This window comes from Epinephelus lanceolatus, chromosome 16 (assembly GCF_041903045.1).
Source record: "Epinephelus lanceolatus isolate andai-2023 chromosome 16, ASM4190304v1, whole genome shotgun sequence".
NCBI classification, from domain to species: domain Eukaryota; kingdom Metazoa; phylum Chordata; class Actinopteri; order Perciformes; family Serranidae; genus Epinephelus; species Epinephelus lanceolatus.
In genome coordinates, this window is record NC_135749.1 from 26,383,133 (window position 1) to 26,396,950 (window position 13,818).

General features: G+C 42.6%; 1 protein-coding gene across 1 annotated transcript in view; it reads right to left on the minus strand.

The window, feature by feature from the left end:
- The window catches only part of crybg2 (crystallin beta-gamma domain containing 2), a 68,550-nt gene that overhangs the window by 33,991 nt on the left and 20,741 nt on the right, over positions 1-13,818 (minus strand). Inside the window, exons 3-4 of the mRNA XM_033636917.2 lie at positions 13,343-13,528; positions 6,064-10,469 (exon numbers count right to left, since the gene is read on the minus strand). Of these exons, the coding sequence (XP_033492808.2) occupies positions 6,064-10,469; positions 13,343-13,528 (4,592 nt within the window). The remainder of the gene's footprint in view (positions 1-6,063; positions 10,470-13,342; positions 13,529-13,818) is intronic.

Genomic DNA, 13,818 nt, shown 5'->3' on the forward strand with positions numbered 1-13,818 from the left:
AACGTCCTGTCCAGACGGTTATTAGAGTTTGACATTTACGGGGAATTCCACTGATTTTGGTGCTCAAATTGCATTGTGGGTACTGTAGGCACCAGGTTTTGTGAAGGAAGAAGAGTTAGTGGAATACAAATAGATGATATCTCTGGTTCTGCTGCATTAATCCTGACAGATATCATACCCTGCCCCCCAGGTAGCACAGTAGTGCAGTGGTTAGCATTGTTGCCACACAGCACGAGGGTTCCTGGTTCGAACCTGGAGTGGGGGGGCTCAAACCCTGGGGTGGGGGAGCCCTTCTGTGAGGAGTTTGCATGTTCTCCCTGTGTCAGTGTGGGTTTTCTCTGGGTACTCCGGCTTCCTCACACAATCCAAAGATATGCAGCTTAGGTTGGTGATTCTGAATTGGCCGTAGGTGTGAATGTGAGCGTCATTAGTTGTCTGTTTCTCTATGTCAGCCCTGTGATAGTCTGGCAATCTGTCCAGAGTGTATCTCTCGCCCAGTGTCAGCTGGGATACGTTCCAGCCCCCTGTAACCCCTGACAGGATAAGCGGTTATGGAAAATGAATGAATCAATGTTATACCCTTTCCCATTGCCACCAGTCAGTATGCATTTTAATATCTCTTCCTTACTTAGTCTCTCTGTCAAACTCTGTGCAGACTAAATCTGAAACGATGTTTGAGGTCTTCTTGGACAGATATTGGATGATATTTTGTGGCGGCAGGTCATTGCCTTGCGCCGACAAAGGGGCCAAAATTAGCAAGTCTACCCTGTTGTCGAATTACCTTTACTGCCCATCAAAGCCAATCGGAGCTGGAGCCAATAAATACCTGAGACTCCCAAAGAATAATTTGTCCCAGGAATGAATGTCGATTGTAAAATTTCCATTAAATACAAAAGCCAAAAGTTAGTGGGTTTTTTGTCCAGTGGGAAAGGGACTTTATGAAAGCTCAATGCTAAATCAATGGAGTACTCCTACAGAGATTTAATGGCAGAAGATAGTCTTTTTCACAAAGGTCAGGTATTTACAAGAACCAAAGTCCTGTTTACTAAAATGCTGCTGATAAAAAACACAGACATTAGTGAAATTATATGGTTCTCTTAAAAAGTGGTGGAATGTCAAGAGTCCAACAGCAGCCTGAAAGTGACTCTGAGGTAACAATCCAACATGAAAGAGTGGAATTTTTCTGATGGTCTGAATAGTGATAAGTGTTGAAAAATGCATAGCCCCTGCAAAAGCAACCAAGACAGACTCCAGGCAGAAGTTTTTAGAATGTAAAAGCAGGTGTTAAGATGTACGATTTCTTGAAGATGACTTCTGTCAGAGGTTGATTTACAACAGAGAATTCTCGACAAGTTTTTCATTCCACTTGAGTTTAAGCACGCCTGTCAACAGCCAAGCAGTCACACATGAAAGGAAAACAAATGACAAAAGTCAGTGGCAAAGTTCTAACTAAAAACCTCAGAGTTGTTCAACTGGCTTCAGATTGTATCATCAATGGCTGGAATTCGAAGGAAAAATCTGTTTCTTCACTCCACACTTTAGACAGTTGGTTCCTAATATCAGATTGACAGTTTCCAGCTCACTCACTTAAAATATAGCCTGATAAAAAAAAACAGCCAAAATCCTAACCTTGCTAGAAACCTGCATTGAATAGCTAAGATAAAATATTAGATAACTAGGCAGTAGAAACCCACAAAGAATGTAGTCAGACAACCAAATACACAAATTGCGAAAAGCACCTTTGGCGTTGTAGCGTAACCACAATGAAGTGACCAAATACTGCGATGAAATGTGAGCCCCATCCTTATTTCTAGCAACAATTGAATACAACTTATATCAATCAGATATTTCTCAAATTAAGTCAATAATATGAGTGGACACAATGACATTTACTGACTTTGTGTCTATACAACAGCAATATGACAGCATGTTTCAAAACCATGCCAACACCCACAACACCCAAATTTGTCAACCAGCCCAACACTATTATTCCCAGCCTAAAGTAATCAAAAGTAGCCCAATATGGCAACACCATTACTAAGTCACTAAATATCTTGTGTAGATGCCCAGTGTTGCACCTCATGACACCACTGCCTAAGAACCCTGTAAGATGGGTGCAGCCGGCCAAATGCCTCATCTTTTAGTAAGCATCAACACGTGTTCACCAGAAACTGTGTTGTTTTAAGTGTAGGAGTTTGTTGACAGGTTATGTGAGGAAAAACATCTATGAAAATGATAATGCAGAAGAACATACAGTGTGTTGAAAGACATGCAGCACTAAAAGAACTCCTTCTTTGTTTATATTCATTCCTACACTACTTGCCGTGACTTAACCAGTCACCTTCGCTCAGCGTGTTTACAGTTCCACAAAATTTGTTCTTTTCATTTTTACCAAAGCACAAACCTGTTTTGCATATCAAAAACCATTTAAAGCATTAATAAAAAGCAGGATATAAAGCCATGGCATGGGAAACTACCTACATTTGCTTCTTCATTCTGATCTACGTGTTTAGTTTTTGTCTATTAACAAATAAGGGGGTTGTTTTTCTACTTATACAATAGATGCACTTTTCCTCCCCATCTGCTGAACCTGCCCCATCTCCTATTTCTCTCTGTTGGTAGTCCTTCAGCTTCCACTCAAGTAAAAGACATGTCTTTGCTGCCACCTTGTGATTTAAAAAATGTTAAAGATATAGCACCGTACATTCCTCTCAAAAGCTGACATACTTGGATTAAATAAGGAGTCATACTGTTTGTACTACGCAAAACTGACTTTAACAAGCAATGTTTGAGTGATTTGAGTACCAACACCTGTTGCGCAACGAGTCACAAAGCAGCTCAACTACTATAGAGGGTAGGTATATATGCAGTATACATCTAGTGAGGCATGCAAATCCACCTAAGTCTTTTTAGTGGCTTTTCTTTGTGTCAGTTAAGACCCTGCTGTGTTTACACAATGTAGCTGTCACAGTAAATCTGCAACTGTCAGCATGCGCCACAGATTCCTGAGAAAACCTTATCTTGGACATTTATCTTCTCCATCATCTGGCAGGGGAATAGGAAGTCATGGTTTTTGCCAGCAACTGTTAACACTTTGACTCACACCAAACAAACCAGTAGCATCGAGAAAACACGTGCCAATGCACAATAACACGCGCAGTTTGTCCTGCTATGCCAAAGACAGCAACATTCCAGTGTCTTCCTGTGAATTAAAAAGCATAATCAAAGGCCAGCTTCAGATTAAATGTTGCTGCAAAGCCCAAACAAATCTGTGTTATATAAATGTGTTAATAAAATTCTGGCATGAGACCTAATGCCTCATGTGTCAGGACATGTCGTGGAGCCAAAATGGATTGTGATCTTATGAGTAAGGTTGAACTTGCAACAGTGGCAAGCCAATTATTGTGTGGCTGTCCCTCGGATACTCTGGAAACAGTTTAAGTTGGAAGCATGACACAGACTCTGAGCGCATGAATCCCCGAGCAGATCCTGAGACAGAGGCTTTGCGAGTGACCTAAACATTCTGAATTTGTCCACCTAAATGCCAGTGCAGCAGGAGGCTCGGAAGATGGAGGCAGATAATAGTGCTGGGAAGCATGCAGAAGCATATCATGGTCATATAGCCATATACTATTATAATATACACCGTTCAGCCAAAACATTAAAACCACTGGCGGATGAAGTGAATAACACTGCTGGGAAACCTTGGGTCCTGGCATTCATGTGGATGCTACTTTACGTGCTCCACCTGCCCGAACACCGCTGCAGACCAAACTCCCTCATGGCAATGGCACTTGTCGATTGCAGTGACCCCCCCAGCAGGACAATGCACCATGCTACATCACAAAAACTGCTCAGAGATGACCTGAGGAACAGGACAAAGAGCTCAAGGCGTCAACCTGGCCTCCAAATACCCCAGATCCCAATCTGATTGAACATTTAAGCAAAGTGCTGGTACCCCAGAGGTACCCCAATCCACGGTGGGTGCTCCTTGGACTGGACATGGCTCTGACCTGTCAGTGCATGAACACAGGACCTCTGGAGAGTGTCCCTTGGTGTCTGACACCAGGGCGTTAGCTTCAGATCTTTTGAGTCCTGTGGGGTAACAGCATGTCCCACAGATGTTTGATCAGATTGGGATTTGGGGAATTTGGAGGGCGGGTCAACACCTTGAAGTCTCTGTCTCATTCCTTGGGCCATTCCAGAGCAGTTTTTGTGGTGTGGCATGACGCAATGTGCTGCTGGGCGGCCACTGCTACTGGGGAGTGCCGCTGCCGTAAGGGGGAGTACCTAGTCTGCACTGGTGTTCAAGTGGGTGGAGCGTGTCAGGTGGCAACCACGTGAATGTCAGAGCCCAAGAATTAATGCTGTACATCACCTGTCAGAGGTTTTATTGTTTTGGCTGATTGGTGTAGCTATTATATTATATTGTATCTATCTTTATTGTTATAGATTATGTGTATTTAATGTCCTAACCAAAAGCAAAGCACACCAGCTGACCATCAGAGCTTGAATGAGGGTGGCCATTATGTGAATGCATCATGGAAGTAGTGCATTTATCCATATTGTGATAAGAGCTGAAACAATGCATCGCCACCAATTTAAATGATATATATGTGGATTTGCTGCCGTTCTCTGTGTCTGTATCGTAAGCTGAATATCTTTAAATGTTGATCAGAGAGGACAAACAACTTAAGGACATCATCATGAGCTCGGGGAACCTGTGATTTGCACATCAGTATTTCCTGCTATTTGTAACATGAAGTTAATTGATGATAGATTGACAATACTGAATATTAATGTTAGGGGTGGGGGAAAAAGCCATACAGCATAGTGTAATGATATTTTGGTGGCAATATTGAGTCAATACACTGAGGCAAAGTATCGAATTTATAATTCCATAAATTATTAATACTGCGAATACAAACTAAACCTTTAGTCTACTGAAGTAATAATAAGAATAATAAAATCAATTTCTTTTTCAGTCCACTTTATACATTTTGCTGTGATAAAAAATGTATCTTATTAGATAGATTAGATTAAAACAGATCTATGAGACATAATTTGCAAGTGAAAAGGGTAATAAATTGCAGTATATAGTAATATGTGTTATAGCATTACTCAGTGTATCACAAACATTTAGAATCACAGTAATATTGTATCTTGAATTAAGCATCATGATAATACCGTCTCATGGGGTCTCTCGTGATTCTGTTGAAAAATAATCATTAGTTGAAGCCCTTGTTTTTGGGGATAATGTGCTTATTAAAATCTGATTCATTTATGGTTACTTAAAAGATTATATTGATTGCATTTTGTACCTTGTGAGAAGCAAGTAGGGAATCATTGTGAACTGACTGTGTTGTTACACCCCCACAAATCAATGCTGTACTCTCACTGAACTGAGTGATAGCTCAGGTTTAACTAATGGAATGGACTAACTTTGCACTGCATGTGGATCATGACGTGATCTGTGGACTGCCCATGCTGCTTGGATTAGCTGATCTGAGTCATGCCACAGGCCTGAGGGTATGTGACAGTGATCACTTAACATGTGGTGCATTAAAAAGGGTGTGTTCAGATCTGCACAGGTATGTAGACAGCTCTGCTAGTAAACAATTCAGCTCATCCAGCGCTGACATTTTTCCTTTATCAGTGGAAATGTTGAACGGTCAGGGGCCTTATCAGATGACCACACAGACAAAGTTACCCATTAAAAGTGTATTATCATGGCTGCACAAGTACATTGCTCAACATTAAGAAATCACTGCTTGCTTATATGTCTGACATACCCCTCAGGCTACATGTTGCACATTCCAGAAGCTACAGGGCTGCAGGTTCCTAAATGACAGCATTCAAATATTAAACACATCTCACTTACACTTTCTCTTAATGCCCCCTAAACTTGACGGCAAACTGTCAATTACACACACCGTTAAGGAAGTTTAAAATAACTTGTTCATTCACGTGCTATGTTGAGCTTCAAATCCAGCATGCCTGCAGCCCTGGACTCAAACAACAAATCTTTTAAAAAAAAAAAAAAAATGCGAAGACTCCACTTACCCCTGATTCAGGTCGGGTTGGGCTTCTGCTGGATGCTGGTGTCTCTCCGATAGGCTCTCAGCAGCTTTGGTGTCAGGACGCCGTGTGTCTACATTTGGTGTTGACAGCTCGACTGCCACCTGCTCCTGCACCGTCCTGGTTCTGTCTGTGCTCTGAGTAATTGCATCCACCCACTCACTACTCTGTGGAGCCCTATTGTGTTCAGTCTCTGTGGCATCTGATTGCAGCTCGGTGCTATGTGTCAAAGTGCCCGTGACAACCTTTACTCCAGCAGACGTATCTGTGACTGCACTTGCTGTAGTGACACTGCCTGTTCCTGTGCTGTCTTTGCTCTCTTCACCTATTTTATCTGCCTGTGCAGTTAGGGAAACTTGCTCTTCTGCCTCTCTTAATCTGGGTGTGATCGTGTCTTCCTTTCTTGTGTGACTGGAAACGGCATGCATGTATTCAGAAATCACAGTGTCTTTGTGAGACAGATATTGTGTCTTCTGGCTTGGGAGTTGCTTCCCTCCATTAGGGGGGTCTTCTGTTTCCAATTCCGCGGTCCAGTTTCCCTCCGACCCCTCTCCCTGCCCATGTGGCTTGCTGGAAGGTGGAGCAAAGTCACATACCATCAGTGTGTTCACCTGCTGAACCGGTGTGGCAGGTAACTCCTCCTTTTTCTCCTCCTCCCTCTCTCCTTTCACCTGTGGCAACACTGTAGCTGCTACTTCTTTCTCTTGACTCCATGCGTCACTGCTGACAAGAAACCTAGATGTTATAATCCGGGGCACCTTATCTTCTGACCTCTGACCTCTTACTTGTTGTTGCACTTCAGTTCGGCTATTGAGATCCAATTTTTCTTCTTTGTTGCCTAATTTAACTTCTTCACTCTGTGTTTTAGCAGTCACCACCTTAAATTCTCCCTCTTCTGTCTTTTTTATCCCGCTTTCTGCAATCTCTTCCTTTTGTGGAATCTCCTCACGCAGCCCGGCCTCTTTCACAACATCTGCCACGCGGCTTTCTTTTCTTTCATCCACCTTGTTCACTTTTACATCCTTGCTTTTCTCTGCATTGTCCAGTGTGGTAGGTAGCTTCTCTTTTCTCTCCTCCTTCTTGTCTTCTTTCACCTGTGGCAACACTGTAGCTGCTACTTCTTTCTCTTGACTCTTTGTGTCACTGCCAACAAGAAACCTAGATGTTATAATCCGGGGCACCTTATCTTCTGACCTCTGACTTCTTACTTGTTGTTGCACTTCAGTTCGGCTATTGAGATCCAATTTTTCTTCTTCTTTGCCTAATTTACCTTCCTCACTCTGTGTTTTAGCAGTCACCACCTTAAATTCTCCCTCTTCTGTCTTTTTTATCCTGCTTTCTGCAATGTCTTCCTTTTGTGGAATCTCCTCAGGCAGCCCGGCCTCTTTCACAACATCTGCCACGCGGCTTTCTTTTCTTCCATCCACCTTGTACACCTCTACGTCTTTGCTTTTCTCTGTGTTGTCCAGTGTGGCAGGTACATTCTGCTTTCTCTCCTCCTTCTTGTCTTCTTTCACCTGTGGCAACACTGTAGCTGCTACTTCTTTCTCTTGACTCCTTGTGTCACTGCCGACAAGAAACCTAGATGTTATAATCCGGGGCACCTTATCTTCTGACCTCTGACCTCTTACTTGTTGTTGCACTTCAGTTCGGCTATTGAGATCCAATTTTTCTTCTTCTTTGCCTAATTTACCTTCCTCACTCTGGGTTTTAGCAATCACCACCTTAAATTCTCCCTCTTCTGTCTTTCTTATCCCGCTTTCTGCAATGTCTTCCTTTTGTGGAATCTCCTCACGCAGCCCGGCCTCTTTCACAACATCTGCCACGCGGCTTTCTTTTCTTCCATCCACCTTGTACACCTCTACATCCTTGCTTTTCTCTGTGTTGTCCAGTGTGGTAGGTAGCTTCTCTTTTGTCTCCTCCTTCTTGTCTTCTTTCACCTGTGGCAACACTGTAGCTGCTTCTTCTTTCTCTTGACTCTTTGTGTCACTGCTGACAAGAAACCTAGATGTTATAATCCGGGGCACCTTATCTTCTGACCTCTGACCTCTTGCTTGTTGTTGCACTTCAGTTCGGCTATTGAGATCCAATTTTTCTTCTTTGTTGCCTAATTTAACTTCTTCACTCTGTGTTTTAGCAGTCACCACCCTAAATTCTCCCTCTTCTGTCTTTCTTATCCCGCTCTCTGCGATCTCTTCCTTTTGTGGAATCCCCTCACGCAGCCCGGCTTCTTTCACAACATCTGCCACGCTGCTTTCTTTTCTTTCATCCACCTTGTACACCTCTACATCCTTGCTTTTCTCTGTGTTGTCCAGTGTGGCAGGTAACTTCTCCTTTGTCTCCTCCTTCCTGTCTTCTTTCACCTGTGGTGACACTGTAGCTGCTTCTTCTTTCTCTTGACTCTTTGCATCACTGCCGACAAGAAACCTAGATGTTATAATCTGGGGCACCTTATCTTCTGACCTCTGACATCTTACTTGTTGTTGAACTTCAAATCGGCTATTGAGATCCACTTTCTCTTGTTCCTTGCCTATTATATCCTCCTCACTCTGCGTTTTAACAATCACCACCCTAAATTCTCCCTCTTCTCTGTTTTTTATCCTGCTTTCTGCGATCTCTTCCTTTTGTGGAATCTGCTCACGCAGCCCGGCCTCTTTCACAACATCTACCACGTGGCTTTCTTTTCTTTCATCCACCGTGTACTCCTCTGCGTTGTCCTCTTCGGCACTGTAGTAGATCTCCGTAGCACTACCATCATCTGATCCCATGCTCAGATATGCTGGACTTAAAGCCCTGTCAGACCCAGACGCCAGTCCAGAATGTGCAGAAAAGCTCTGCCTTTTTTCAATTTTTATCTCAAGACCCTCTGTTGAACTCATTTTTTCAGGTGCAGGAGAGGGACAGACAGGATCTGAGCTCACCTCTTCTGTGACTAACTCTTTGACGAGGATCGCTCTCCGTTTGGAGTCAGTAACCTGAGCATCTGCCTCTTGGGACATTACATCGTCAGAGGCAGGAGGGGCAGGGCTTTGAACAACAGAAACTGAGCTGACATTGTCTTGAATGAGGCTAACACTGTCCGATTTCACCTCTGAAAGGGAGCGAGTCAGTGTTGAGTGTGGAATGTTACCACTGTCAGCTGGTTTATAAGATGAATTAAGAGGGGAAGTTAGATATCTGCTGTAGATATCTGTGTTTCTTTGAGGCTGAAAAGCAGTAGAAGTTTCGTTAGACATAAATCTGGAGGTAACAGGAATCACCTTACTCTCGCTGAAGGTGGCATTATTGTTAGTATAACCACCTGTGGCATTACTCATTTTGCCAGGAGAAGAGTAAAGCTCACGTGATGTTGACAGGTGGGAGTAAATAACATTTGTTTCTGTGTGATGTTCATTTAGGGTTTTTACCAAGATGGGTTCTGAGCTGGTGCTAAGATGTCTTGTCTCTGTACGAATTTGAGATGGAGGGTTTGAGATGGATGACACTACCTCCAAGATAAGACTCTGGGGGAGAAGTGAGTCATACAACTCTCCATAAATTGCGGTTTGACTGACAGGTTGAGTACTCTTCTCTTCGCGAACAGTGGAGGTTGCTGTGACAGTTGTGGCAGTTTCGGGAGTAGATCCCTCAGTGCGAGAAATTGAGACTTCTTGATGGACAGACGCAGAATCTGCACTGAGAGTTGAGTTGTCAGCATGAAGAACAGGGGTTGACTCCATAATTGTGGCGTCAATTTTGGAGTCAACACTTGCCAAGGACAGTTCAACGTTTTGAGCTGTACTGTCAGCTGTGTCAGGGGCATCAGGTTGATGGTATGATAATGCATCTCTGCTGGTTTCAGTAAGAGAGATTTCTGTTGTCTTGTGAGACTGCTGGAGGATGTCATTATCACATGGACCGTTGCTCAGGGAGACTGACTCAGCAACTGCTACTTTGTCATTTGAGGTGTCAGGCACGATTAGAGGCTGGCTATCTGAAAGTATAGGTTCAGACTGGTCGTTGACAGCAAAGGTCATTTCTGTAAGAGTCGTAGGTTCAGATGGATTGGAGTTATCATAAACAGGAATGTTCTCGTTCTCCTCTAATGACTCTAGATTATCCAACTGCAGCTCCGGGATGGTGGCGATTGGTGCTTTCTGCAGTTCCTCGCGTACAGCAGAAAGATTGGAACCGTTCGTCAGAGGCTCCTTTGCTTCTGGGTGGATGTTTATATCAACATTCGACTCTGATTGTTTAGAGATAGTGAAGTATGATTCTGACTGGTTTGTGGCCACAGGGGGAGGAGAAGGGATGTCAAATTTATCGCTGGTGTCAAGCACTGGTTGAGACATGCTGAACGTCATCTTCGTGTCAGTCTCATCCAGCTTCACCTGACTCAGGCGTAAAGGAGGCTAGGGGAAGATAATATGCAGAAATGAATCAATTAGGCCCAGTTTGTGCCTCTCCTGTTTTATCATTACAGCTGAGCCACAGGGTCAAGCTTTATGTCAGTCTGAAAAATAAACTTCTGGTTATCTTTCAAAACAGCAACAGCAACAACTCTTTCCAGGATCGTTAAACCTGCAATAACTGGTTTTATTTTTTTAACATTGACACACCGTGACCTTTTGAAGACTCCAACTCCAGTATTTTTTAATCTGGTCCCGAATTTCCCATGTTTCCAAGTAACTAATGGAGACAATTTTTTTTAGATCAATCCAGTATTTAATGAGAGGCTGCAGCTGGCAGCAGGGAAACAGGCTACAAAGTGCTTGTTTTGCCACTGACAGACTCAGATTGTGTTCTTTTTAAGTGTCTGACAACATTATTATTATATTATATATATATATATATTATATATATTATTACATTTAACCAGAAACAGCCCCAAAATCGCTACTGCCATTTAAATTAACAGCAATGTTAGCGTGTATAGAGCCAACAAATTTCACATCTAACTGGGTCAATTAAGGTTTTATTTCAACCAAACTACAGTGACTTAATGTAAGACGGCTTCTATGTATTTTATTTTGTTTCTGTTGACTTTGAATGAAGTGTGTTTAAGGACAATTAAGTTCCATGTATTTAAATGGTGTCTGGTGGGTTTGGTGATGGCGATTTCATGGCTGGTTCTGGTTCAACAACAAGGTCGTTCTCTGGAGGGATCCTTTCCATAATGTTGTCAAACTCTTGGATTAACAATCTGAGCCCGTCAGCGGCAAAAACAAGCTCTTCTAATGGATGTAAATTGGCGGTGCATAATTGCCCCGAGTGGTTACATTGCAGCCTGTTACATAACTACCAGCTGCAGCGGTCTCATTCAATACTGGACCAATTTCAATAATAGTTTAATACAACACAAAAACATGGAAGAATAGGGTCAAGGTTGAAAAATACCAAAGTTACCCTTTAAGTTGATTCATGAACTTGTTGGCAAAGAGCTGAGTATTTACACTCCCAGTAGTTACGGAACAACATTATTATTCATTGGGAGTTGTGTTTGTGGCCATCTGGTGAATGCAAAGCCTGAGGGAAATATCTGTCCCTTTACCTGCTAAATTCTCCACTATGTTCACCAACTAATTGCTAATGTTGTCTCTCTGGTGTTTGGTGCTGAGCAGGTACTGCACAGTGGGTTTTTAGAGCTTTTTCATTGAGAACAGCTGCTTGCTGTGGCCAAAAACGATATGAGAGTGAATTAAGACAGTACATTCACAGACCAAACAGCCAATCAGTGAGCTGAAACCCACAATTGACCCAATTCACACTTTAATTTGAAATATTAATATTATAAAACTAAAGATTATCGGGGCTTTAAGATTCTTGTGACCATCTGGATCAAAACAATAATCCATTCACTGAAAGAACGTACTGTGTTTATCTTTCAGAAAAACAAATGGTTAACTCTGCAATGGTAACTGCATAAATATAATGTTAATACAGGAGAGGCACAGACTGGATAAATCAGACAAAACAATATGACCATATACTAGATAGGAAGTTGTTGCACCAAATTTCCAAAGTTGGAAAATTAAACGATCTCTATGCAATATTCAGAGTGTTCTTCAAGTTCTCTGCACAATGTTCTCAACATGGTAGTGTCTGATCCGGCAATTAGCAGGTGCTAACTCCATAAACAATGCAACAGTGTTAACCGAGGGAATCAGAGGACGGGTGCCAGGCTGGATGCCGCCTTGATTAGGGGTGAGTCCATGTACACGTGTACACCTGTTTGAGATCATAAACAGTTATGAAAAAGTAGTACACAAAAAACGTTTTTTTGTTTGTTTGTTTTTTAGGGGGGACGGGGGTGATACTAATTGTTGACTAACTGTGATAGATTGTGTTACCTTCTCCAGTCTGGCGCGCTGAACCGTAGTTGGGAGACACTGGTTTTCTGTAGATTATCTTTACAACTTGGCTCGTTGCTGGTAACTAGCTCTAGGAGTCCGGACCAACTCTGCTTTAAGAATGAGGATGCAGAACTGACGTCCATGCAGAAGCACATTTGTTTCTCCTCTACAGCAGGAAAACATAACATAACATAATGCAGGGCCTTCTCACAGAGATGCTGTAACTGGAGCCTATCTAAACACTGTAAACAGACTGCAACCACCCGTAGCATGAACAGTACTATTTTCACGGTGCATTCCCATCTGTACACTCTATATGCTGCTTTACTACCCACAACATCTACTACATCACACCCACATGGCCACCGTCTTAAAGTGAAGGGCTGGCCAGTAACAACTGTGAATATGACAAGAAATGGTGTGAGACCGGGTTTGGCAACAGGTCAGTAGCATACATACTCTGTTCTGTTAAAACGCCGCGTTGGTTAAATGGCCCGTTCGGTTGGTATTCGGATAACTGGGGCTTTACTGGTATAATGCAATAGCACCACCCAGTGGTGAAATCCATGTACACGTTTACACGAAAAAAAATTACCCACTCTAAACGTTTAGAGATTTTTGTACACAAACTCACCCCTAGTCTTGATATCAGCAGTAACCACCGTATGAGCACAGTGCAGAGCGGCAGCAATTAGCTAGCCAATGGGATCCACACAAATACGTGCATAGCTGGACCAGCTTACCACAACAAACCAGATAAACTTGGATTACAACATACAGAGGGAAGGTGGCCTCCTCAGGGCACCATTACTGCACTACATCTTTATGTAGCAAATAGCTGTTTGCTGCCCTACAAATGCTCTGAATGTTGCATACAGAACCTCTAAAGAAAAGATTATTTGTCACACCTGAATTTTAGGGAAAGGGGTTACCTCCTTTGGCTCTTCAAGGCCTGGGCTATCCAGAACAGTAGTGCTCTTAGAGATATTCTCTTCATTATCATTCTTCTTCTTCCTTCTAAAACCAAAGGAGAAGGAAGCAATCCTTTTGGGCTTACGAAGGTCCAACTCTGAGTAGCTCAATGCTTTGGCTTGAGAGGAAGAGGGCAGGATGGAGGCCTGGAAGGTGAGATAGAGAGAGAGGGAGGAAGAAATGAAGAAAACAAGACAGAATTTCGAGGTGAATATTAATTCTCGAGACAATAGGCATGTTTCTAAAAGCATCTAGAACTCTACCTAACCAATATTGTATATCGTGATTAATAATTACGAGCGTAACCTAAAGGACTTTTTATTTAATCAAGTATAAACGGAAGATTCATACCCTACATACCAAACATACCTAACCCAACCAAGCACTTGCTAAGGCTTAATTAGAAGCTTCCAAACACTGCTTCTTTCAGTGATAA